Raw genomic sequence first — 25207 nt, 5'->3', positions numbered from 1 at the left:
TTGTGAGTGGCCGTGCCGTTGCTTCATTGTGGGACCGGTGCACTTAGACATGGTGTACACGTCGTGAGCGCATATTCCACCTCGTCCTTCTCGCGTTGCCCGATACCTGCAACCTAACGTTTAGCCCTGGTGACTACGATTCTGCTCATAGTCAAATGGTTGCACTTGCCCTTGTTCTACGCCTTCCTGAGCGACCGCAGGTAAGACATGAGATGATGATGTCAAAGACTGAGACGAAAGCGTTCTAGGTACGAGAATAAAAATGTTAGCGTCGCTTGCCTAATAATTTTTTTTCTTCAAAGAAGCCCTTACGATGATTGCATGGCAAATAGCTCCTATAGCGTTGACAATGGCCATCAAACAATTGCCAATGGCACGGAAAATGCCTTCAATACAGCTTACGACAGCGCCCATTTTTGTCTTGTGTTTTGATGTTAAGAGGTCGAAAACGTAAGTATGTATATATGAGTGTGCGTGCGTTTGTGTAGGTACTTGGATTTTCAATTATGCAAATATGTTCTTTGCTCCTGATGCCTGCAAACTTCGTGCAGTCGCTCAGAAAATATAAGAATCATCCTCTTGCGCAGGTAAACATGACGTAATTCTCTGGCTGTCGTATGACATGAGCCTGCAGGGGATGAAGCATTTCTGGTGTCTTCCAGCTAATCAAGGTTCAACCACAAGGCGGAACGTGACCATGACAAGCCGGTAGAAGCGTCCAACGCTTTCCCATCATGTCTTAAGTTTTCAGGGATTGCCAAAAAACGACACAGGATCTTGTGGTTATTATTCGTGAGGGTGTTCATGGCCTCGAAGCGAGGTGCAATTCCCTACATGGAAATTGACCTGCAAGATCCTGGCCATTGACAGCTTCCATGACAACACGCGCTGGAAGCGAACTCCACTTAACAGTCTATCTATGCGCAGGGATGATTTCGTGAAGGTCATTTTCACCTTGATCCGCCTTGTCCAGCTTGGATATGACGAAGCGGCCATGGTGTGTCTCAGCCTGATTACTGTAATGGTCCACTTTGTCAACTTTTCAGCTCGAACAGCACTAAGACACGCCTCCACAGGTGAGTAGATTCTAAAGAGTGCTACGGTGTTAAGGCCAGGATCAAGTCGACACCATTTTGTTCGTTATACCAAGTGCTAAAACTCTTGTGATGAGATGTCTAAAAGACTCGGAATTGACGTCATCCTACGGTGGTTTCCTTTTGTGGCGGTGGTGGCGTCTCCACACGAGAGTCTGGGGTAGATGCAGATCAATAGTCCTATGACAGCTAGTACGCTTCTTGTGTCGACTCTTCGTTTTCAAATCGTGGCAAATTCCGTGTGTAATGTACTTTCAACCATGCCATACTTGGGACTGTCTACTAAAGAACAAAGATAATTATACATGTTCGATCATAGTCCTCATAATTCTCCACTGTCCGTACCAGTCTTCGCTCTGTGTGATAAAAATACATGAATGTTTGAAAAATTCTAACCTCTATCAGGTAGGTGATTCCCACTAGTTCTCGACTTGATCCCTCGTCCAATATCTTGCATAAAGCTCATCAATGAAATACGAGTGGCGAACTCCAGGAGGACGTGCTCTGCCAAACTCCTCTATCGCATCAGTAAGCCGCCAGTCAAGTTTCTCGACTAGGTAGCAAACAATGAAGAAGCCTGTGCGATTGAACCCATAGTGGCAGTGCACTGCTATGAAGTGCGGAGGTGCCCGCTTCCTCTTCGTCACGGCGTCATGTTCATCAAGCAGAAGCTCCCGCCGGAGGCTGTCGATTACTTCAATGAAAGATTTAACCTCATCCACGGTAGGCGGAAGTTTCGATACGGTCGGGAATTTTCGGTAGGCTATCCCACCTCGTTCGAGCTTGTTCATGTCGTATACTGGAGTCTCGTGAGAGATATCAACCACGGCTGCAATTGGACCCAGCCCGTCTTTCCCTTTAGGAGACGATGCGCTCGACCACTCTTTGACAAACACGCTCGGAGAATGCGACGGGTCTACTTCGCGTAGAGTCTTCATCGCCCGAAACAATCCATTGATAGGCTTCGATACAGGTTCGACGCTCTGCCATTTAGCCAGATTCTTGACGTCCCATTTCCCACCTTCACTAAGGTATTGCAGTTGCCATCCCAAAGAGAGACGATGGTCCACTTCGGTCAAAAAGGATTGAATGTGTCCCGCTAACGGACGAGCTGTCTTCGGTGCATAAAGCAAGGCATGTGACGCAGGTGCTGGTAAGATTAAGGCTCTGAAGTGAACGTCCCCGCGATTGTGCCTTTCTGTGACCGTCTTGAAAGACTCATTAGGTGGTGCGCTTCCCTGGAAAACCACCTCTTTTGCGTGGCCTAAGAAAGCAGCAATCTTGTACACATTGTCCGCTTTCGTAATGGGATCGGCTTCACCAGCGACCAGGAATACAGAACAAGTTAGGCCAGCCCAGATGTCTTCGCCTGGTATTCCTCCTCGTGGCTTCCCATTTACGTAGGTAGGCAAAGAGCCATATGCCATGCGCCTCCACACCGGAGTTCTGCTTTGCTCGTTATAGCGTACCTGAAGCTTCTTAGTTTCTTCTTCCGCATCGAATCCGGTGAATCTAGCAACGCTAGCACTTTCTGTGCCACCCCTCCGATCCCAACGTCGCCATATATCAAACAACCACCCTGGAACGTAGAAGAACCTTCGGAATTGTTTGACTTGAGCCTCTGTAGGTGGCTCAGCTACCGGGCAAATGCAAATCAAGGCCTTTACATGTTGAGACTGCAGGTGACTGTACGGGGATTTCGAGGACGCAAGAAGCGCACCGAGCGAGCATCCCATCGAATGGCAAATCAAAATTATTTTCTGGTTCCCCTTGCGATGTCTTTCAATCACATCTGCAAGTAGATGAACTAGACTCTCCGTTGTATATGCCTCCCATGCTTGTGGAGAGAATTCAGACAGTCCACATCCTGGCAAGTCTACTGCAAGACAATCTGCACAGTTTGTGAGTGATGTTAAGAGGGCATGAAACTGAGCAACGGATCCGCCAAGCCCGTGAATAAAGACCAATAGAGGCAGAGGGGTCGGATCAGTCGGCAGCTTGTCGCCCTGCGGATGCTCTCTGTAGAACGTTCTAATGGAGGGGTACGTGTACCCAGTCGCTGCTGGAGAATACGAGGAATACACTGTGAATTTTTTAAGCAGACTAGGATCAGTTGCGATCGCGTCTTAAGTATGAGTCAGTGAAGATTTTTGTAGGCGTCAGACCCGCTAACTATACCTGTTCCCATGCCACCTGAAATACTGCAAGGCGGGCGAGAGTTTGTTTGCCTGCTCTTTGATCGAAGACCCCGAACGATGACAATGCAAGGTAACAGGACAAGTAGAGATGTGGCAATGCGGTATTGGAAGGTATCTGGCGTGATGCTGGCGAAAAGTTTTTGCAACCGCAAGGTAGAGACGATTGGCAAGCGGGTCGCTTGCTCTAACCTGATTGACATTGTTCGATATGCTGCAGTCGAACGAGTGCTTGCATAAAATTTACTCTTGCATGCACATGCAACCCACCCAATGTTCAAGCAATGATGAGCAATGGATCGGATAGCCGAGATATGCGTTTCATGCCTGAGATCCCATAGATGCGGATAGTCGTGCAGCGCGGGCCGACGGGATCCAGAGTCTTATATGATAATTCGTCCGCTCAATCACTGTACAAGGTTATCCTGACGCTCGAAGCTTTCTGTAGAAAATGGACAGTGAAGCCAGCCAATGAAACAAAAGCAAGTTGCGGCGTGGATTGTTCCGAAGCAGATCCTCGACCCTTCTTGCGAGCTGTGCCACGTAGGGCTGATGATGTGGTTCTCTTCTCGTGGGACAGGTTATCGGGTCAAGCGAAGTAGATTCAACTCGTCAACAGAAAGCGCTGCGCCGTGTCTATAGCAGGTCGTGCTCCAGCAGTGAGACGCCGCTTAAGCTTGATTCGTCCCGCGAGAGCCCTCAGCGGCATGCAAGTAACAGTCGACAACCGAGCGCTCGGAGCAATGACGTTAGCCTTACTCTGCAAGACCCTTTGGACAGTATCGCGACTCAAGTTTTTCGATTCCTTTTGATGCTTCCAGTCAGAAGATGTGATTGCTGCCTTACCCAGATGATCGTCGACAAGGGGTAAGCCTGAGGCACACCACGAGCTCTTTTAATCCCACCAATGTGCTCCAAGGGGGCAAATTTAGTGAGTTTGGAGTGCGAATTTTGATATCGGCCGCCTGCGGCATTCGTTCAGCCATGGCAGAATGCAGCGGGCTAGGGCCAATTCACACAAAGGCAGAATGCGGGCCCAACCCTCTGGACCCGGTAGCGGCTCTAAGCTCTCGGTGCAATTGCGAGCGTGCTTAGAACTATACCGCTGCCCAGAGCAAATCAAAGCCACTGATTTGTTAGCGGGGAAGGAAGAGCTTGCGGGAGGGGTGGCATTTAGTTCGTCCAGTGGGTCAATCGTGTACTCGGGTCATTAGAGGTATAATTCGGCAGCTGGTCAATTGCACAGTCGATATCTTTCTGTCCGAGCAGCTATTCTTCTCGTTTTTGCATTTCACCTGCAAGTTGCTGCTTCTTCAACAATCTCGCCATCAACAACCCATTTGGACAGAGAGCAAGCTTCAGCATCCGTTTAGACCTTCTGGACTTTCCTTGTGACTCGTCATTCCTCCTCCCTACGGAAAAGAATCAGAACCCCTCACAAGTTTGACAATCAACCCGCCCAAAAATGGAACCGCATAATATCGCGAAGCAGCAAAATCTTGAAGAGCCACGTTACTTGTCCTTCAAAAAGCTTCCCGAAGGCACTAAATTGGCCAATGGGGAGCTAGCCCTGAACAAATACTCTTCGGCTGTTACCCATGGCCATGACTTCCCAGGAGCCAAAGCCATGCTGTATGCAGCAGGGGTCCCGGATGAAGCAACTATGCAATCAGCTCCTCATGTAGGTATCGCCTCGGTTTGGTGGGAAGGGAATCCGTGCAATATGCATCTTCTCGATCTTGCCAAAGAAGTAAAGAAAGGTGTCCAGAAGCTGGGGATGCTGGGTTGGCAGTACAATACCATTGGAGTCTCCGATGCCATCACAATGGGTGGAGAGGGGATGAGGTTCTCTCTCCAGTCAAGAGAAATCATAGCAGACAGTATCGAAACCGTAACCTGCGCTCAGCATCACGATGCCTGCATCGCTCTACCAGGCTGCGACAAAAATATGCCCGGTGCGGCGATGGCATTTGCGCGTCACAACAGGCCGAGCATCATGGTGTATGGTGGCAGCATAAAACCAGGGTTCAGCACTTTGCTCCGAAAGCCTATCAACATTAGCACCTGTTACGAAGCTTTCGGTTCGTATGTGTATGACACCTTGAAGAACCCGGATGATCCATCACAGACGAAGGATGACATCTTGTCGGACATCGAAAAGCATGCATGTCCAGGTATGTGGATTAGCCCTCTAAAATCAATTCTGTGCTTCAGCTGAGCAGAAAACTAGGAGCCGGTGCTTGTGGTGGTATGTATACGGCAAATACCTTGTCGACGGCGATTGAGGCCATGGGCTTAATGTTGCCCGGTTCATCGAGCACTCCTGCGACTGAGCCTGCAAAGATGCGTGAATGCATCAAGGCAGCCGAGTGCATTAAGATATGTCTAGAGAAGGATATTAAACCTCGTGATATAATGACAAAAGCTGCTTTCGAGAACGCCCTTGTCATGCTCATGGCTTTGGGTGGCTCAACGAACGCGTAAGTTTCCATGTATTTACCAAAACATAGACTAATGAAGGAGCCAGAGTCATTCATTTGATCGCTATGGCGCTTACTGCAGGAGTAAACCTAACTCTAGATGACTTTCAGAGAGTTTCAGACAAAGTTCCGTTCATTGCTGACATGGCTCCGAGCGGGAAATATTACATGGCAGATCTCTACGAAGTTGGTGGTACTCCTGCTGTTATGAAGCTGCTAGTGGCTGCAAACTTGATGGATGGTAGCCTGATGACGGTGACTGGGAAGACCATCGCAGAGAATATTGCCCCATATCCCTCTTTACCACAAGATCAGGTCATTGTCCGCCCGATCAACAACCCCATCAAGAAGACCGGGCATCTTGAGATCCTTCGTGGTAATCTTGCTCCCGAAGGCGCTGTTGCCAAGATCACTGGTAAGGAAGGCATGAAGTTTACAGGCAAGGCTATGGTTTTCGAGAAGGAGCACGAACTCGACCAGGCTCTGAATGAGGGCAAGATTCCTCGAGGCGAGAACATTGTGATTGTAGTGAGATACGAAGGTCCAAAAGGTGGGCCAGGCATGCCGGAGCAACTTAAGGCTTCCGCGGCCTTGATGGGCGCAAAGTTGACAAATGTCGCTCTCATCACTGATGGTAGATATAGTGGAGCTAGCCATGGCTTCATTGTTGGTCATATCACCCCAGAGGCTGCTGTCGGTGGCCCGATTGCCGTGGTGCAAGCAGGGGATATGATCACTATCGACGCCGAAAACAATACCATCTCATTCGATGTGACGGATGAAGAGATCAAAGAGAGACTTTCGAGATGGAAAAAGCCTCCAATGTTGGCCACTCGAGGTACTCTTGCTAAATATGCTGCCCTTGTCACCGACGCAAGCCATGGCGCATTGACAGATCTTTTCTAGACTTACGTATTGATCATACTTCCAAGAGTCATAAAGTGAAAAAAAAGTCGTACTAACACACTTTGAATATCCAACCTAGCTGCAGTGTATCGAGACTTTGGATGGAGAGATTGCTGGCCTATGGGATATTGAGATATGGAATGGATGCATGTTCGCTGACAAGTAGCTCATAGATGGTGGGACTAGTGAGTGGAATCTGCGCAGTAATAAAGGAGAGTACTTCCATAAACAAGATTTTGTGTGCATCTAGCCGTTAGAGAGGCGGAGCTTTGCCTTGGTAAAATTGTGAGAAGATCCCCCCCTGCTTTAATGCAAGCGGCCCAAAACGGAGGTGATTTGGTTTTGCTAGTCGTCCTGTGGGTCTGAGAGTGATTCGCCAATGCGAATCTTGTCTGGAATACAAAACTGAACAGTCAAGCTGAATTCTATACATAAGCGTTGTTGTCCTTGTAAGATGGTGTTGAAATGCCTGAGACGCTGGCTTGCTCCTTGTTGAACATGCATCGTTGATCGCCTGCGCCTAGCCAAATATCTCGCACCCACCAGCATCTTGGAGCCTTCCTACCACCCCATCAACATTCCCACTCCACATCGTACGAAATTTGGGAGCATATGGTTCCATTTGATTGCATCGCTGTTTTCTGGCTTCAATCTACTCACTATTGCTGCGCCAACCTCGTCAAGCTGCTTGTCTCTATTCAGCTGGTTTGACTAGGAGAGTAACAGCCTTTGAACACTTTTATGGCATCTGATGGCAGAGAATGGCGAAAATTCGGGGACGACTTATGGATCAAATATGCTTTCAGAAAAGATTCATATAGCATCTGGCTGACTGACCTTTGCCAGCTCTATATTGAAGAGCTTGACAGCAGCGATCTTCGCTGGCGCGCGTCAAAGGATAAGCTACCCATCGATGTCGACGAAGCGCAAGCCCTTGCAATTTTTTTGAAGAACCTCTCCAATGCTATTGAAAGAAGCAGTTTTAAGCCGCCGGATACCATTAAGAGGTCTCGTTTCATGGACATTGTTGCCATTGTGTCGCTGCCCCACCCATTACCGGAGATCGAGTGGACCTTCAAGCTTGAGCAACAACCAGATGACCGGTTTCGAGATAGTGTCTCCAAGCCCTTGCTTGATGACATTTACAAATTTCAGCAACGAGAGAATGACCTCATTCATCGACTTCACGAGAAAGACCATGCAATCGAAAAGCTGTTGGATACTCTTGACAAGTACAATATCGACCTTGCTGATGTTTTTCCATCATTGGCTTCCCATAGTGCAATCCGCCAAAATAAGAGTAGACATGTTGCCGAAACACATATACCAGCACTTCAACCGTTTGATGAACAGTCATGGCTTGAAAACATAAGGAAGAAACTATGCGTTGATAAATCCGGGCCTGCTGAGAGCCGACCAGAACCAGAATTTGAGAAGCTGCAGGAGCTGGGCAACCAGCAAAGGCACAGCGGCAGAGGTGTGAGTTGATGGCAAATTTCTTAGATTTTTTTTCATGGACTAACCGCGACTGATTCTAGCAAGCTGCAAGATCGCCTGTCCTGAATATTGGAAAGAATACGGGTATCAACCGCACTTTGGCTGATCGTAAATTCCAGGAGACGATTACGAAGTCCAACGCAGAAGCTACTGGTGAGCTATCGATTGCTGATATGACAAGTGCGCCACAAAACCGGAAGGGTATCAAGCGTTCGTTGGGAAGTAGCACGGTTGCACCAAAAGCTGAGCCAGCAACGGCTGAAGGCGCTACAAATGAAAAAACATGCCGTAAGGTGGACGAGACCTGCAAAGATACAACAAAGATCTTGGACGATGTCGTAACTCAAAGAACTGGTCATAATTCTGTTATATTGCACGAAGAGCTCGACCAAAGTAACTCCGCCATCCAACCTGTTAACCAGCAATCAAAAGGTGGAAGAAAAGATGCTCGAAATGAAGATGAGATTGCCAAGCAAAAACGAGAAGCTCTGAAGAAACGATTTGATGTTGCGGCAGCGCATAAGTCAAAAAAACGCAAATTCTGAACGACAGGAGTCTCAAATTTGCGATGAAGGCACAGCAAAGAGCGTCAATGTTACCTACTCCCCAAAATCGCGTATATTCGAGCAAATGATAAAACCTGGACCAAAAGTTTAGCATCATAACCAGTTGACGGCCGGGGTGTCTGGGAGCGCTCATTGACAAGCCGTCTGCTCCTTCGTCGAATTGAGTTCCACCCCGTCCTTGTGCGCCGGTCATATTCGCGTCCCATGGCCGCGGATGGATCGCTGATTCGAATATTGGCACAATAACCTTAACTAGGAAGATTTTTGCTGCCGGTTTCCAAATCATAGCCTACGCGTCCTCCTCTCGCTCCTCCAAGATTTGTCCGTTCGTGGTTCTTTTTCCGTTATGTCGTCTGCTCCTCAAGTATTCCTTTCGACGACTTTAAGCGATTCTTGAGTTTGTCACTTGTTCTCTTATCACTAGTATATGTAAGCTCTGTGCCCCGTTTTTCTACTCTCAGCGACCAATTTATTGCTAGCCTAATGTGTCCTCGTGCCATAATCCAGTTGAAAAGACTTCCAGGACATAACGATGCATAATTTTCCGGTCTTTTGGAGTTTTGACGTCTACAGATGTGCTTCAAATCCAAGAGCTGATGCTTCTCTGGATACTGCTTTGTGCACTTCGATCTCCAGGCCTTGTGTCGTAACTTGTGAATGTTATGACCTGATTCATGGATTTCTCGATGGGATCCAGCTGCGACGCGAAATCAGTGTGACTCAATTATTCATCAGGATATTTCAAGGCACTGGCGCTAAAATTTTCGTCCTGCTTTAGGAGTTCAACAGAGAGAGTTGGCAATGTTGTTGCCACCGGACAAAGACATCAGTGATGATACAAGCTTCATGCTCCAGTACATTGACAGAAGGAGGTAATTAATGCCACTTTTCTCTTATTTCCTACGCCTCTGCTTGCTTGTTACTCTTAAAATCGAGTGTCATAACCGGACTTTCTATCAAATGCCCGCGAAGGAGCGTGCCTTGCTTCAGGACGGATCATGATTGAGAGGCAGGCTGGCTCGGCTGAAGCAGACACAGACATTGATCGACTTTTTGCCGGTAGAGTATTGAATGCTGATTTCAATCTACGTAGGGTGTCTGCACTTTTATGAAACAATCAGAACTTATTACAAGGAGTTAGCGACACTATTCGTTGACGAACTGGTTGCTACTAGTAGAGATCCGTCAATTAGGATCCTTCTTGCGAGAAGGGCTTGCCATGCTACTCAAGCGGAAATTTGCGTGGCGTATGAGCTTCTGAAAAAGTACTCGTGATGATTTCCTTTGTCGCTTACTCCATCGCTAACACTCGTCTTAGCTAGTTTGTGATGATACCATCTGGGTATCTTGTAAAGTAGCAGAACAAAAGCTAGGCGGACTGAGAAGGAGTGTGGGTGTTAAAGAGACCTCGGGATCTCGTTCGCACAGCATCGCTTAAGAGTGAAGGCATCATGTAAGTGTATCAGTGATTAGGGGTTCAACCGAGGCTTGGGCTACGGGGGTAAGTGTTTACAGAACGAGCATTGCAATTGCAGACTTATGAAGTGTGACTTTATGATTCTTATGCGCGAACAATACGTACTTCAGTTGATCTGTACATGCTTGGAGCTAATAGATCACGGCAGAGTGGCCCTTTGCCGCTAGGCAAATACAATAGCTCACGGTTCCTTTCTTGGTCAAGTCATCGGTACGAGCTGGGCGAGGCACATTCACCGTGACATCTGATGCGAGAAAACTCCTTCACTGGTCCGGCTGTCGTTGAAGGAAATCTGCTCACCATCGTCGTCACCACTTCTCCTTCCTGGCCAGTCTCTACGTTTTCTCAACGCCAACTACCACAGGTAGCAATCACTGTTTCCTCTTTCTTCCACGGAAGGTCTCCTCTGGTAGGTGTCGGAAAGCTCCTTCCGTCAACATCTTTTATCTGCCCACTTTGTACTCTCGTCAGCGCGATTGGTTCCTTTCCTCCTCTGCTTTTACGACTGCCGAAACCCAAATTGGCTCCTTCGCCTCCAAGCAGCCTTATCCACATCTCTGCTTTCATTGAATTGCTACAATATTGAGCCTACTCGTCTATTGCCCTTGTTGCCACAATGGAGGCGGCAACTGGAAAGTCCTCACAGCTGTCGCCCACCACTAAACACAAGGCCTCACTGCCAGAAAAAGATGGCCGGTGGGTATCATAGAGTTCTTCCACAGCCTTGAATCCAACAGGTTTTCTCAACGTCGAGATCTGACCCTGCTAGCAGAGTCAAATCCCATAGTTCTTCAGAGCGACGTCCGACCGCTTCATCTCTATGCTCCTCTATAGCCAAAAGAGGCTCCACTACTCAACGAGGCAGCTCGCACAGGTCATTTCTCAAATCTTTTTCAAACCTGACTCTTCAACAACCAATAGTGTTTCGTGCTCAGATCGAACACCCTCCGGCATTTACGCGAATATTCAACAAACGCCCCCCGACAGTACCAAAAGCGCCTGTTTTGCACACCGAACGACGAGCTTTAGTCAGATCCAAATCTCCTGAGAAAATGTCTCGGAAGGAATCTGCCAACTCCTGTCCCAACACGGATATGAGCCGGCCAAGTCAGAGCCAATCAGGCCCCAATCAAATACTGCGAATTAATGGTACCGATGGAATCGACTGCTTGAACGACACCGACAATTCGAAAGAAATAGAGATTCCCTCAAACAATGGCCACCTGAAAAGCTACGGTAGTGGTAATAGTGATGATGAGATGTGGCCAACCCCACTGGAGGAATGGGATCTCACTGCTCGAAACCGGGCTAGGAATATATTCAGTCCATTAGTTCCTCAAACACAGCACTTAGCGCACACCTCTGGTATCGGTGATGAGGAGAGCCCCCAGTTCAAATCTGGCTCTTGTCCACCAAATAGCTCTCCAATGACAGAGTATTATGGTCGCCATGGGAGTGAGTCACCCGTGAAGGATGACCACTGGCATGCAAAAAATAGCTTTCATCCTCGCCGAAAAGATGACGACGATTCTTCTGGAGGGTCTGAACGGCCAGGAGCTGTCAGAGGCTGGAGCCCTGATGGTAAAGGATCAGGCGGCAATAGTCCAAAATTGCACGAAGGTAGTGAGCCATCAATGGCGTCGTCGAATTTAGCCACTCAGTACTCTGGCTCAAGTAAAGGTATATTTCAAAATCTCCATCTTTATCGTATTATCTCTAACCAAAATCCATCTTAGCGCTGAGCGGACTGTGTGGTTCTGCTGCTTGGTTCATACCACAGAACGGCCGTTATGAGCAGCTGCTACCTCGTTATCAGTTGATTCACACTTCCAACTGGTACAAAGCAGAAGGAAAGATTCCATGCGGGATTAGCGAGCATGCCAAATTCCATCAAGGTCGTTACAGGTGCTATCAAGCCGGTTAAGCTCTTGACATTCGGGCGCGGCACTTCAATGCGAGTGGGTCTACCGAGTGCAAAGACAACTAACCGAAGTCGCTGTTTCAGCGACTCAAGGAGAGTCCGGTTACCTCACACGCATGAGTATCAGGATTTGATGTCAATACTTGCACAAATCGTCTTAGCGTCATCCACGTAACTTCAAAGCTTCAAGCAACATTCCGTAAAGAAATTGAGGACAAACAAAAGAGAAGAGGGCAGAACATGGCTGCTACACAAGAACGAGCAGTGACTCATTTCACAAGGGACCCTATGCGTGCATCACTATTTGGAAGTGATGGCATATTTTTCTTCATAAATTTCAATACTTAAAAGTGCGCATTGAAAGTGGCAAATTTCTCTACCTCCAAACTGGTGATGAAAGGCTTGCACTAGGGCGCGTACTCATGAACGACTCGTTCTAACAATTGCTGACCAGCAATGCCGTTACGTTTCCTCAAGTGGAGATGTGAAGGCAAAAATTAGCTGTCGCTAAGCAATGAAAGTTTACTTTTTGTATTTTACATGCAATGGTTACGATTCGTCATCACTGTCATCATCATTGGTGCCACCATCTCGATTGAGCATCTTGCTCATGTAAGGACCATCGAGCCAATAGCCTAGCCTTGCATAGTAACTTCGCACGCCTACACCGGAAATGACAGATAATTTTTGGCTACCATGCTCGTTGCGCGCGATGCGCTCAGCTTCCTCCATAAGCAGGGTACCATAACCCTGATGTTGAAATTTTCGAGGATCTCGAGCGTGCACTGGCACGGCCGAACCGTAGACATGCAGCTCTCTCACCAAGCTAGTTGGCTGCCCTGTAAGCTCCGGTCGAAAGGTGTGTGTTGAGCTGCACTTGCGTAAGCGCAGGAGTGCGATGAGGATATCCTGCTTCGGATCTTCGTACGCGAGGAACGTCTCCCAGCCGCCATTGGCAACATAGTCTCGGCGTACAAGCTCGACTTGTGACGGACGGATCTTGTTTTTGACCTCGTTTATGCCAACCTCCCGAGTCCGCACGTCACGACACGTAGTCCCAAAATCCTTCATCCGCGCCAGGGCCAATTCTCGCAGATTGCCGTTTTCAACGCCGGCGGTGACAAGAGGCATAGGTATGTCTCGCTGAACACGATATATTCTCGTCCACGGCGGCACAAGAGCCAATATTCTCGCAACCAGGTCGATAAGCGCATTCGGGGTGTAGTTTTTGTATCGTCCGGTTCGCCACAGCTCGTACAATCCTGTTCCTCTTATTACGAGCGTTGGATATATCTTCAAGCCGTCCGTTCGAAAGGCAGGGTTCTCAAAATATTCCCTGAACTGATCCAAGTCGCGCTCCATGCCAACATTTGGAAGGTCTGGCATCATGTGCGACACCACTTTAAAGCCTGCGTCTTTTGCCAGCTTGAATGTCTCCGCAACAGCTGCAACCGTATGTCCCCTGTTGGTATCTCTTGCTACGTCTTCGTACAGACTTTGGACGCCGATCTCCAATCTCGTACAGCCATATCTCAGCATCGCGCTCAAGTGCTGGTCCAAACAATAGTCTGGCCGTGTCTCAATAGTTATGCCCACGCACTTGATGTTGCTCATCTCGCCTGCCGCGACCGCCTCATCCACATTCTTGGTTGTATATCCACTCAGGGCATTATGTAGCTGACTTATGAATTCTTCCCTGTAGCTCTCGGATAAGCTCATGAAAGTACCGCCCATAATTATATATTCGACTTTGTCCACTGAATGTCCTAGGGATTTGATTTGGTCTACTCTCCCTCTTGCTTGCTCGTAAGGATCGTAACGTGCTCGTATGGCGCGCATCGAGGTCGGTTCATAGCCTGTGTAGGATTGTGTTGAATACTCAAAATCGGAGTCCGGGCCACCAGGGCAGTAAACGCAAATATTGCCTGTATATGCGATGTGTGGACATCGGTGCGGCTTGCACATAACTGCAACGACGGCAATACCAGATGATGTTCCTGTGCACTTTTAGACAGTGTGGTAGGATTTTTTTTTCTCTCTGATGACATACTTATGGGCTTTGCTATTAGCTTGGGAAGGATATACTTTTTGTAGTGCTCGGGCACAGCGGCAATAATTGCAGTCAAGGGCGGCTGTGTGCTAAGGAAGTGCTTCTTCGACATTTGACCTCTCAGGTGGTTAAGATTTAGGTCTTTCTTCGGACCTTTGCCATTTTGCTGGGCTTCGTAGTCTTGAATCAACGCGCTCGCAATGTCTGCACAGCAACGCATGTATCTTGCATTTCAGAGTCAGCAGTGTTCAATGTGCGCACAGCAGTACAACGATGAAGATGCTGTCGAGACAGGCTGAAAGGACAAAACATGGTCTTGTATATCAGCAGTCTCTACAGTTTTGAACCGACTGTATGAGAAGATCTAGAAAATTGTGTACCGTTCATTCTCTGGAGGCAGCTTCACGCCACGCGGGATGTGTCGCTTTGACTTTGTCTCTGTAGCGGTAGCGGTTGCCATGTTGGCAGCATCAACAGCCTCGCTCGTGGTCAATTCCAGGCCTGCGGGTGTCGAACAGCGACGAACATAACTCGTGTTTTTGATAGTGGTTTTGAACTAGCGCAGCGGAAGATCTCCGCCCGGGCCTCCAGCCAACGTTGATCAAAGGCACGAAGTGCGGCAAGCTGTGTGAGAGCTTCCCGTTTTGGCTCCGGCGCCCTGATCTTGCTTGACCGCAACCTTTCATCGTCTCCAGCTGCAATCCTCTTCGCCTGCGCTTCTGAAAATGCAGGCTTTCAGACGGGCCATCCCCGGCCTGCGTAGAGTGCATCGCTCGTATGCAACCGTGTCCGCAGAGTACAAGACGACTAACTGTGAGCAACGGGCTAACCTTATCCTGCTGGAGATTGGCGAATTGATGGCTAACGCAAAGAATAGCGAATCTACGGATCAATGCGGATACAAAAGTCATCTTCCAAGGTTTTACAGGCAAGCAGGGCACCTTTCATGCCCAGCAAGCCATTGAATACGGAACCAAGGTGGTTGGAGGCGTCAACCCGAAGAAGGCAGGACAGCAACATCTAGGCCTCCCAGTCTTCGCCAATGTCGCGGACGCGGTCAAGGAGACTGGCGCTGATGCTTCTGCCATTTTCGTACCGTATGTGCAGACATGAAAATGATGACTTTAGTCATGTGTAATCGCTGATCAAATACGTTCTTAGGCCACCTCTCGCAGCCGCCGGTATTGAAGAAGCTATCAGTGCCGAGATCCCTCTCGTCGTTTGTATCACCGAAGGCATCCCCCAACATGACATGGTTCGCATAACGGATATGTTGAAGACGCAATCCAAGACTCGCCTCGTGGGCCCCAACTGCCCAGGTATCATTGCTCCAGGTCAATGCAAGATTGGCATCATGCCAGGCTTTATCCACAAGCGCGGTCGCATCGGCATTGTATCTCGCTCAGGAACTCTGACCTACGAGGCCGTTAATCAAACCACACAGGCTGGACTTGGGCAGAGTCTGGTTGTTGGAATTGGAGGCGATCCCTTCAGCGGCACCAATTTCATCGATTGCTTGGATGTCTTCGTAAAGGATCCTGAGACGGATGGCATCATAATGATTGGTGAAATTGGAGGTTCTGCTGAAGAGGATGCGGCGGAATGGCTGAAAGAGAACAACACTGGCAAGCCCGTTGTCAGCTTTATCGCAGGTATCTCCGCTCCACCAGGCAGGAGAATGGGTCACGCAGGTATGTACTCTTTGCAGGACCGAGAATCCTTCCGCAGCTAATGTGGCCACAGGTGCTATCATCTCGGGCGGTAAAGGTGGTGCCGAATCCAAGATCGAGGCTCTTACTGCGGCTGGTGTCATTGTCGAACGTAGTCCTGCTGCTTTGGGCAAAGCTCTACACGCCGAATTTGTCAAGAGAGATATGATATAATTTCTCAGGAGCTTGTTGCGCAGAATTGAGAACGGGTTAGACAAGCGCAAAGCAGTGACGTTATCCATAGGACGAGATCGTTGTATGTACGAGTGGATGCGTGTTTTTGTGTATGTTTAAGTATATTCCTTCGTGGCATTAACCCTGAAGGCCGTGAATAGCATGCGAATACGGAAATCACCCATTTGGGGCCATGTCCGTCCAGTACATGAGTGTTCTTCGCAGAAGCTGCAAACTACCACATATGCTGTTTCTTTTGGCCGTGATTCTACATCTGATCATCGTCTAGGAATTGGCAAATCACAGCTACATCTTACTGTCAAAAGCTGTGTTAAGGTAGCACAGCTCTGCTGAGAGCAAAAATGTTCCACTAGTCCACCCAGAGAACCACCGATGTACCCTTTGTCATTGAAAAACGTTTTCTGAATCTGAGAGGCCTGCGTCGCGACAATTACTATCACTTAGTTTCAATGCTTTGAAGAAAACGGGAAGACTGTTCAACGAGATGTACTTGTTCAACACCAACTGTCTAATGATCGTTGTTCTTTTACCATCGAAAGCTTCTTGTACGGATTGGTCTAGCTAGAGCAATTTCTTCTTAAACACTCAGCTTAGATATGATTTCTATACGCATGGCTGATAATCCAAATGTTACTTTAGAACTCACGTGAGCGAACGAATCCTTTCAACATCTGCTAGTAGTTGCATAATATTCTCAACACCAGTTCAAAAAGAAGAAAAAGAAAAGTATCCAAAGTCCATCCTACTGGATCCCATTTGGGAGGGCGTAGGATTCTGGTAAATGTACTTTAGGATGATATACTCGTCTACAACGGGATTTTTACGCTGATCCTGCTGTTTGGGCCACAAATCATGAGCCACAATGACACCGAACGCGTGAACAAATTCCAAATATGCTACTCGAATGAAAAATGGTGCGATTATATTCCGAACAAGGTCCTCACAGGTCGTGGGTATAGCTCGGATATAGATTTTACTTATGTCTCGTAACCGACGAACCGCTCTTTCAGATGAAATACAGAGTGGTAGATACTGGACGAACTGTTCTTCTTACGCGCAAAATATGACGTCCAATGAAGGGCATCATCATAAACAAGACACGTTCAAGTAACGGCAACGTGTCAATATGTGTGCGCGGATGAAAGAGAAAAGAAGAAGCGGAAGGGCCATCTTTGCAAAGACATTTGTGCCAAGGCTTGGCACAAGTGGTTCTCCTCTGCCCTCTGGATTTTCTTGCTTTTCTCAGACCCTTCCAACACCACGTAATCCACAATGTAAGACCTGTGCGGCCTGCTTTAAGCTCTCACGTATAAGTTATACGATCTCAGATCTCTCATCGATCAGTCAATTTCTATCCCAGCCACAGCGGACTGCGAAATGGACACACTTGACGGCTCGGAATTTGATGTCTTGATCGCTGGGACGGGCATACAGCAGTCCCTACTTGCACTGTAAGAGATGATGCACGATTTTGGTTTTCTAAAGCGTAGTCTGACTGACTCAGTCACTAATGAAGAGCCCTCTCGCGGTCGGACAAGAAAATCCTTCATATAGATCATAATGATTACTATGGAGGAACAGAGGCTTCATTTAGTCTGCAAGAGGCCGAGAATTGGGTCATGAGAATAGGAGATCATAGCTCTCAAACTTCCTCATCGTTTAGAAATGCTTCGATTACAAGAGCATCAAACACAGAGGAGAGTTCATCAAAGCTCGCCCCTTCGCGAGCTTACAACCTGGCCCTCGCACCCCAGCTAATTTATACGGATTCGAAGCTGCTTCCATCCCTTGTATCATCAAAAACGTATAGACAGCTTGAGTTTGTGGCCATGGGAAGCTGGTTCGTATACGACCATGATGAGTTTTCTAATACGCCTGCCACGCTGTTGAAGATCCCCACCACTAGAGAAGACCTCGTTTTCTCAGATCAGAGCATCGATATACGCTCAAAGCGTGCGATCATGAAAGTCTTGCGCTTTCTGATGGACTATGAAACCCAAGAAGACGTGTGGCAGCAGTATGCACAGAAGCCCTTCACGGACTTTCTAAGCGAACAATTCAAACTACCAGAACGGTTGCATAGTCTCTTCTTAGCCCTTGTCTTGTCGCTCGATGGACCACAGTACACCTCAACCGCATACGCATTGCCACGGATAGCTAGGCATCTAAGGTCAATAGGTCAGCTTGGCCCGGGTTTCAGCTCCGTCATACCAAAATGGGGTGGTCTATCGGAAATCACGCAGGTTGCTTGCAGGGCTGGAGCGGTTGGCGGAGCCGTTTATGTTTTGAACAAGGGTTTGAGAAACGCTGTCAAAGCCGAATCAGAGACAGAAGGCGAAGACAAGCTCGAAGTGAAATTAAGTGACGATGAGCGGGTCAGAGTTTCCTGGCTCACAGGCACAAACGAACATACAGCCTCTATCTTAACCCTTGCCCCAGATGAAGAGGTCGAGATCACATCTCGACGTTCCGTTTGTGTCATTTCGTCGCCCCTCCCCTCCTTGTTTCCAACTTTAGATGAAGGCGGTCCGCCGCCTGCGGGGGCTGTAATATTCTTTCCATCTGGAAGTCTTTTTGACGAGTCTTCACCTGTATATTTGATCATTCATTCCAGTGAAACGGGCGAATGTCCACAAGGTCAAAGTAAGTGCCAACCCTTTTTGCTATACTTTCTTGCCTGATGACTATTAAAACTGAATACTTATCTACATTGTCTGAAATTCATTGACGATAATGTCCTCTGACAAACTGATGTGCAAGAGCCAATCCCCAACGCTGTTGAAGTAATATTCTATGCAGGGATAAATTGCTAATGGCTTTTCAGGCGTTGCATATGGGTTTACCCGAGGCCCGTTTGAAATTTTGGACATGGCGATGGACCAGCTGCTCGATCTTACCGACGAAGGTGTGCGCCCCTCAGTTCTCTGGTGTCTAAAGTATGAGACTCAGCAATTTTCTTCTAAGCCTCAAATTAAGGATATGGACATACGAGACTGCACAATGGTTTTTACCCCGCCTTCATTAGATCTAGTCTTCGATGAGAATGTTCTCAGCAGTGTTAAGCATGCCTGGCAAAAGATTATGGGCTCTGAGGCAGACGAGCAACACTTTCTAACTTTCGATGACAGAAATCCTATTGGAGAGGAAGATGATTAATAACCAGCTCTTCCTGTTATTTGATGTCTCGAATTAGATTTGTATCCGTGGCACTTCGTTTGATCTTGAGTTCAAGACTTAGGAGTTCGGATGAAAATTTGGCCATGTACGTGCCCTCAGATGCTGCCAAATGCCATACACATTGAACGAATGTAAGATCATGCTTTTTGCGTGCAGGTTGCAGACTTGGCTACATTCGGAGCAAAGCCGGACCGTTCATGCCATATCCCATCGGATTCATACAACCGTTTTCACGTAGCTTGTTCTAACACTATACAAGAATGGCATAGGCGAGAGTAATCGACTCATGGTATGAAGCGTAAGCGGAGACCTTCACGTCAACTTAGTATATATTCAATAGCTCGTACACGCCCTAGTTGCGTCTGACCAACCAAGGGTGTGTGGGAAAAAACTTGCCGTTGACATGCGCGCCCTTAGTTCAGCTTACATCCAATCATTGTCCCGCGTTGCTCACAAAGTCACCAATAGAGCAGCAAGGGCACGGTGTCCACAGCCTTGTGACTTGATTGCGCGCCCTTCCAATGCCAGACAATTATATAGATACTGGGGCACCGTTCTGGTCTCCGACAGGCTTGTATTGTGGCTTCGCTTCGCGATGTGTTTAATGCGAGTGTGACTGAAAACTCACCGCATTCAGCTAGTGGGATCCACGCAGGTTCTCAATTGTAGGGCGTGGGCATAAGAGCACTAGTCCGATGGCTTATTATATCCTAAGCATGACGAGTGTATCGACATGACCTCGGAAATATTGGTAGTCCTCGTTCCTATAAGCATCAGCCTGTTTCCGCCGACTTGACACCCCAAAGTCAGACATCAAACGGGCCTATTCAACGTCAAAATTTCACTTCTTGCTGAGATCTATTACGAGATCGTTCCTATTACCGATCAAGTCAGATCCCTGTGTTCAACATGTCCCAGGCCGCAGACCAGCAAGAAAAGACCACCGCTCGAGTGACGACTTCGAAGCCTTGGGACGCGCAAAGTACACTCAGCAGCGCAGACACGTTGTGCTCCACCACACAGTCCATTCCCACCAAACAGGCGGAAACCAAAAATCCTTCAGTCGCAAAGAAAGCCTGGACGGCTATGAAGAAGCACGCGAAAGAACATCACGAAAGCGTCAACGCTGCCTATGCAGCGTATTACGGCCTGCCTGCGACGAAAAAGCCAGTTACTTGGGAGGCGGACAAGAAGCAAGGGTTATAAAATAGCGGGACCAAACGATATAATACCATAGAGGCGCAAGAGGGGGTTTGAGCACAAAAAGTTTTGCGTCGCTGTTCATAGATCTGCTTTCCTGGAATGATTATGATGGCATAGCGATGTGCTTTGGATCTGGCCTGGCTAAAGTGTTCATACGATTCTTTCGTTTTAATATTATTGTACGTGCCTAGTAAGTCACAAATCAAAAGCGTCTGATTTCCAAAAGGAACACTTTTTCTATCGGCCAAGCACAAGATTGCGGTTGCATATCTGATGATGAGTGAGTGCATCGTTGTTGTTTGATCTATTTCGATACGCCGACTGGGTGAGCTTGAGGACAGTACAGCACCTCGCTCTTGCTCTTCAGGTTCGAGAAGATGTCGAATGGCATGTATTCGAATCACATGTTGAGACGGCCGTTGCACCTTGATGGCCTCACTCTCATATCCCACCCGCTACTTCAACGACCTGCGGCGTAATTCTGAGGTGGCTGAGTAGCTGGCCCTTCGGGGGTGACATATGCCTTTGTCAAGCCTCCGTCGACGACGAAGTCAGTCGCGTTGACAAAACTGCTCTCATCGCTGGCCAAGAAAACTACAGCATGCGCCTGTTCAATAGCCTCGCCAAAACGGCCAGTTGGGAAATGGATCTCTCGACGGTGGCGTTTGGCCTGGTCGTCGCCCAGCCAGTCCTGCAGCAGGGGAGTACTGCACTTGTTATCAGACGCTACAAAGCGAACATGACTGTTGCCAACTTACTTTAGCGGTGCCGGACATAGAGAATTGAAGCGGAAGCCCTCCCTGGCGTGCACGATGGCCAACTCACGTGTCATGGCGAGGACGGCGCCTTTGCTCGCAGTGTAAGCAAGTTGAGGAGTGGCACTGCCAACGAGGGCGACCATGCTTGCGGTGTTGATCACGCTAGCCTTGGTTTTCTTGTGCCGCCGGAAACTGAGCACTGCATGCTTACAACCGAACCATACACCCTTGACGTTGATGTTCATGGTTAAGTCCCAGATCTTCTCTGGAGTTCCGATGGCGTCGTCGTCTTCAGCATGCATGATCCCGGCGTTGTTGAAGATAACATCGAGACCTCCCCAGGAGTCCACATGCTCAACCATCTTGGCCACATCGGCCTCCTTGCTGACGTCTGCGACGAACGTTTCGATCTTGGAAGCAGTGGGAACAATCTCGAGCACCTTTGCTTTGGCCTTGTCGAGAGCTGGGCCAGATATGTCGGCCATCAGCACATTAGCGCCTTCCTTGGCGAAAAGAATTGTGGTTTCCAGTCCAATGCCACTGTCAAAGTCAGCGAAAGCCAGCAAATCCGTGCGTGCGTTTAGAAGGTGTCCAAATCAACGTAGCTTTCGTGCCACATGCACCCAATCATCCAAAAGCCACACTTGTGAGACTTTTACTGCGCTCTTTGCCTCTGCCGCTCAATTTTGGATCTTGCACTTACCCAGCTCCTCCCGTGATGATGGCGTTTTTGCCTGCAAGGCGGCCGCGAGAGGTGGGCTCAGCTGCGTGGCCGTTCATAGTGTTTGAGTTGCTGAATCGTTCTTTTGGCGATATAGTTCCAACTAAGAAAAAAAGATTTCGAAAATCAACACAGAATGCGGTGCGATTTCGAATGAATGACTGGTTACTATTACCCTTTCTGGCCACCGATATCGTCAAAATAAATGTTATGTAATGGCACGGTCAAGTGGCTGCGAAATCTGCGCTGATGAAAGTCTGCGTGACTATGAAGCGGAGACGACGGCAATATCCCACAGCAATTCAGCAACGGTTGACAGGCGGGACTCTGTTCGAAACAACGTTCTGCTGGGCCGTCGTCCTATGTTCCCCTTCGCGTCCTTTATCAGCGCTGGTGTGGTTGGCGACTGATAAGACGCTCCTGGACCTTCAAGGGCGAAAACCCGGCTTCCTCGCGTCCGATGGCCAGATTGAAGCTTCACATGGCTGCGCCGACTGTCGGACTGCAAAGTCCGACAGTCTTGTGCGTCGTTACCGCTCCTTGTCGTCAATTCAGGCGGCGCCGGTTTGCTCATGCCGCCACGGACTTTTCGCCAGCTGGTGCCTAAAAAGGCTTCGTACACCACGCCGAGAAGGGCAGATGAGGAGCTCAGTTCATGCTGGTTTGATCACAATCTCGCAAATCTCACGAGGTGTCTAGCAAGACAAAAGCTTATGAGGTTGGCCGTAGCTGTGGTTCCAAACCCTGCCAAACCATGCTCGCCCCCTTCTGCGACAAGCTGTAAAAGGTGCATTACTTGTTCGGGCATTTCCAGGCGGTGCAATGACGGCGTTGGCGCTCGTCCGAGCTACCTTGGGTCCAATCCCCACTTGCTGATCAGCGAGCTTTCATTCTCCCAGCCTCGTGTGCACACTTCGCGAGTCTGTACCTCATATTCGACACTTTGTGATTCAAACCTTTTCTGAATTGATTTTTTTTTTTGGAAAAAAAAAGAATAGATTACTTGAGCTTCAGCAGGACTTCTGAGCGACCATTCAAGGCTTGAACCCCGCGGTCATTCCAATTGTAACCCTGTGGCGTAGATCCTGGGTCTCTTATCTCCCCTCACCTCACACACGAGGATTCTCAAGCAGTCCACAATTGACACACGACCAGCTCATATCATGGCTAAACGAGAGGAAATCACCGCGGAAAACCTACCGGACATCCTCAGAGAAGATGCGAGTGTTAAAGTTGCCGGACTTGATGTGGACGGGGTACTGAGAGGCAAGCTTATGGCAAAAAAGAAGTTTCTTTCAATCGCAAGAGACGGATTTGGTTTCTGCTCGGTCATCTTTGGCTGGGATATGCATGATATGACCTATATAAGAGAACTGAAGATAAGTAATAAAGAAAACGGGTACCGCGACCTCATTGCCAAAGTAGATCTCACGTCGTTCCGACGGATACCATGGGAGAACAACATCCCTTTCTTTCTAGTTAGCTTCTACGACCCGGATACTGGCAAGTCGATAAGCGCATGTCCTCGCTCTTTTTTGAACAGGGCAGTGGCAAGGCTGGCGGATAAGGGCTATGGTGCGATGGCAGGAGGCATGTACAGTGAACCTTTTTTTTGGCTTCTTCAGAGCAGAATTGGCTAACAGCTCGTAGCCGAGTATGAGTTCTACAACTTTCGATCACCTCAAAATCCTCATAGCGCCGAGCGAAACTCCTCGTCGACCGCCACATTTCTTCAGGAAAATCCGTCGCACCAACTACCTTCCCTTACGGAGGGCATGACTGGGTATAGCATTACGAGGCCTGTTCATAATCAAGATTGGTACTATGGCATATTCAATACCTGCGAAGCGTTTCGTTGTGGTATCGAGGGCTGGCATACCGAATCAGGTCCTGGTGTCTTTGAGGCGGTGAGTTGGCCAGGAAAGGTTGTGTTGTAAGATGAGCTGCTAATGCATGATTAGGCATTGGAATTCGACGAAATAAGAGAGATGGCGGACAAAGCATCGTTATTCAAGTACGCAAAGTTTTGGCAGAGGCACGGCATAGTCGCACTAACAGACAATGTAGATTGGCTGTTAAATCCGTATCGAGCAAGTACGGGATCACTCCATGTTTTATGGCGAAACCTCGTGCTGGACTACCTGGAAACTCGGGCCACATGCACATATCAGTCGTTGACAAAGCTGGAAAAAATCTTTTCGTACGCAGCTCAGAAGATAAGGACGCTCCGTATGAGGATCTCAAGTGGATATCAGATCTCGGCAGGCAGTTTCTGGCCGGATTAATTGATGGTCTACCAGACATCATGCCCATATTAGCACCCACGATAAATTCATACAAGCGCCTAGTGGAGAACTTTTGGGCACCTGTGACTGTCTCCTGGGGCCTAGAACACCGAGCAGCCTCAATACGGCTGATTGCCCCACCCTCTGCCAGCGCAAAGAGCACAAGATTCGAAGTCAGAGTGCCGGGCGCAGATACGAATCCCCATCTTGTACTTGGTGCAATACTAGCTCTCGGGTGGCGGGGAGTAGAAAAGAAACTCGAGGTGAAGCTCCCTCCACTTGGCAAAGGAGAAGATGTCGGTGGCGCGAGTGATAAGGGTCTTCGACTGGCGAAGAGCTTAAAAGAAGCCACGGACCGCTTCATGGCTGAGAATAGCGTCGCAAGAGAAGTGTTTGGCGATGAGTTCGTCGACCATTTTGGTGGAACGAGAGAGCATGAGATACGGCTATGGGATGAGGCTGTAACTGATTGGTAAGTTGGCTGTCTTTAAGCGGATCTCGCCCCGTCAGCTAATCAACATTAGGGAGGTTAAGCGGTATATCGAGATGGTATAGTTCGCGTTCCATAATTAGGGCTAATTGCATGTGCTTGTACAATTACAGCCTAAGAGCAAGCTGTTCGAATCAAGATCTTGTTTCCCTAATCTTTTCATCTTGAATAACTTCTTCTCATTCTATTTTGTCTATCCTGATGTTCAAAACGTTTTCTGAACAAAGACTCCTTCAATTCGAATTTGCTTCTGCGAATACTAGCTCTACGCTGAATCAAACGTGGAGAAGTCACATTACATATTGCCTCATCTCTAAATTTTGAACTAGGAATCTTTCCAGGCAAATACCCCCTAGCTTTTTCTACGGTGTGAGTATGTAGCATCTGTCCCAATGACTGGGGCTTGTGCTTCTGGTGAACGAAGTGCGTGCTGTGTTCAACGCAGCCCGTTCTCAAAGTTTCATATCCTGGATCTTAACGGCC

At 48.3% G+C, this 25207-nt stretch overlaps 9 protein-coding genes across 10 annotated transcripts; 6 read left to right on the top strand and 3 right to left on the bottom strand.

The window, feature by feature from the left end:
• Positions 1–1356: 1356 nt before the first annotated feature.
• Positions 1357–4280, bottom strand: PV09_00355 (uncharacterized protein). Its single transcript, XM_016353088.1, has 2 exons — positions 3273–4280; positions 1357–3219 (listed from the first exon to the last, which is right to left on the bottom strand). Exons 1-2 carry the CDS (start codon positions 3490–3492, stop codon positions 1514–1516), a joined length of 1926 nt encoding a protein of 641 aa, XP_016219345.1. The 5' UTR covers positions 3493–4280; the 3' UTR covers positions 1357–1513.
• Positions 4281–4538: 258 nt separating this feature from the next.
• PV09_00354 (dihydroxy-acid dehydratase) lies at positions 4539–6904 on the top strand. Its single transcript, XM_016353087.1, has 3 exons — positions 4539–5463; positions 5520–5769; positions 5817–6904. Exons 1-3 carry the CDS (start codon positions 4755–4757, stop codon positions 6673–6675), a joined length of 1818 nt encoding a protein of 605 aa, XP_016219344.1. The 5' UTR covers positions 4539–4754; the 3' UTR covers positions 6676–6904.
• A 315-nt stretch (positions 6905–7219) lies between these two features.
• On the top strand, positions 7220–8903 carry PV09_00353 (uncharacterized protein). Its single transcript, XM_016353086.1, has 2 exons — positions 7220–8154; positions 8214–8903. Exons 1-2 carry the CDS (start codon positions 7417–7419, stop codon positions 8715–8717), a joined length of 1242 nt encoding a protein of 413 aa, XP_016219343.1. The 5' UTR covers positions 7220–7416; the 3' UTR covers positions 8718–8903.
• A 2364-nt stretch (positions 8904–11267) lies between these two features.
• Positions 11268–12139, top strand: PV09_00352 (uncharacterized protein; the record flags this gene model as incomplete). The annotated part of the gene is made up of 2 exons (XM_016353085.1): positions 11268–11895; positions 11952–12139. 2 exons carry the CDS (start codon positions 11268–11270, stop codon positions 12137–12139), a joined length of 816 nt encoding a protein of 271 aa, XP_016219342.1.
• A 383-nt stretch (positions 12140–12522) lies between these two features.
• On the bottom strand, positions 12523–14765 carry PV09_00351 (elongator complex protein 3). Its single transcript, XM_016353084.1, has 3 exons — positions 14567–14765; positions 14187–14410; positions 12523–14133 (listed from the first exon to the last, which is right to left on the bottom strand). The coding sequence occupies exons 1-3, from the start codon at positions 14644–14646 to the stop codon at positions 12686–12688; spliced, it is 1752 nt and encodes a 583-aa protein (XP_016219341.1). The 5' UTR covers positions 14647–14765; the 3' UTR covers positions 12523–12685.
• A 24-nt stretch (positions 14766–14789) lies between these two features.
• Positions 14790–16451, top strand: PV09_00350 (uncharacterized protein). The gene is made up of 4 exons (XM_016353083.1): positions 14790–14999; positions 15064–15283; positions 15348–15877; positions 15930–16451. Exons 1-4 carry the CDS (start codon positions 14912–14914, stop codon positions 16067–16069), a joined length of 978 nt encoding a protein of 325 aa, XP_016219340.1. The 5' UTR covers positions 14790–14911; the 3' UTR covers positions 16070–16451.
• Positions 16452–17345: 894 nt separating this feature from the next.
• PV09_00349 lies at positions 17346–19774 on the top strand. 2 transcript variants are annotated; one of them, XM_016353081.1, is made up of 3 exons: positions 17346–17541; positions 17607–18733; positions 18915–19774. In XM_016353081.1, the coding sequence occupies exons 1-3, from the start codon at positions 17468–17470 to the stop codon at positions 19244–19246; spliced, it is 1533 nt and encodes a 510-aa protein (XP_016219338.1). In that variant the 5' UTR covers positions 17346–17467; the 3' UTR covers positions 19247–19774. The 2 variants fall into 2 exon arrangements, with proteins under 2 accessions (XP_016219338.1, XP_016219339.1); XM_016353082.1 differs by having other exon boundaries at positions 17595–18733.
• Positions 19775–20603: 829 nt separating this feature from the next.
• On the bottom strand, positions 20604–22659 carry PV09_00348 (uncharacterized protein). Its single transcript, XM_016353080.1, has 3 exons — positions 21932–22659; positions 21229–21768; positions 20604–21177 (listed from the first exon to the last, which is right to left on the bottom strand). The coding sequence occupies exons 1-3, from the start codon at positions 22006–22008 to the stop codon at positions 20931–20933; spliced, it is 864 nt and encodes a 287-aa protein (XP_016219337.1). The 5' UTR covers positions 22009–22659; the 3' UTR covers positions 20604–20930.
• Positions 22660–22817: 158 nt separating this feature from the next.
• On the top strand, positions 22818–25064 carry PV09_00347 (uncharacterized protein). Its single transcript, XM_016353079.1, has 5 exons — positions 22818–23539; positions 23600–23856; positions 23911–23963; positions 24017–24706; positions 24759–25064. Exons 1-5 carry the CDS (start codon positions 23113–23115, stop codon positions 24787–24789), a joined length of 1458 nt encoding a protein of 485 aa, XP_016219336.1. The 5' UTR covers positions 22818–23112; the 3' UTR covers positions 24790–25064.
• Positions 25065–25207: the final 143 nt, after the last annotated feature.

Source organism: Verruconis gallopava (assembly GCF_000836295.1).
Source record: "Verruconis gallopava strain CBS 43764 unplaced genomic scaffold supercont1.1, whole genome shotgun sequence".
In the NCBI taxonomy this organism is placed as follows: Eukaryota; Fungi; Ascomycota; class Dothideomycetes; order Venturiales; family Sympoventuriaceae; genus Verruconis; species Verruconis gallopava.
The sequence above is the reverse complement of the archived record's forward strand: the minus strand, read 5'-3'. Positions and strand labels throughout refer to the sequence as shown.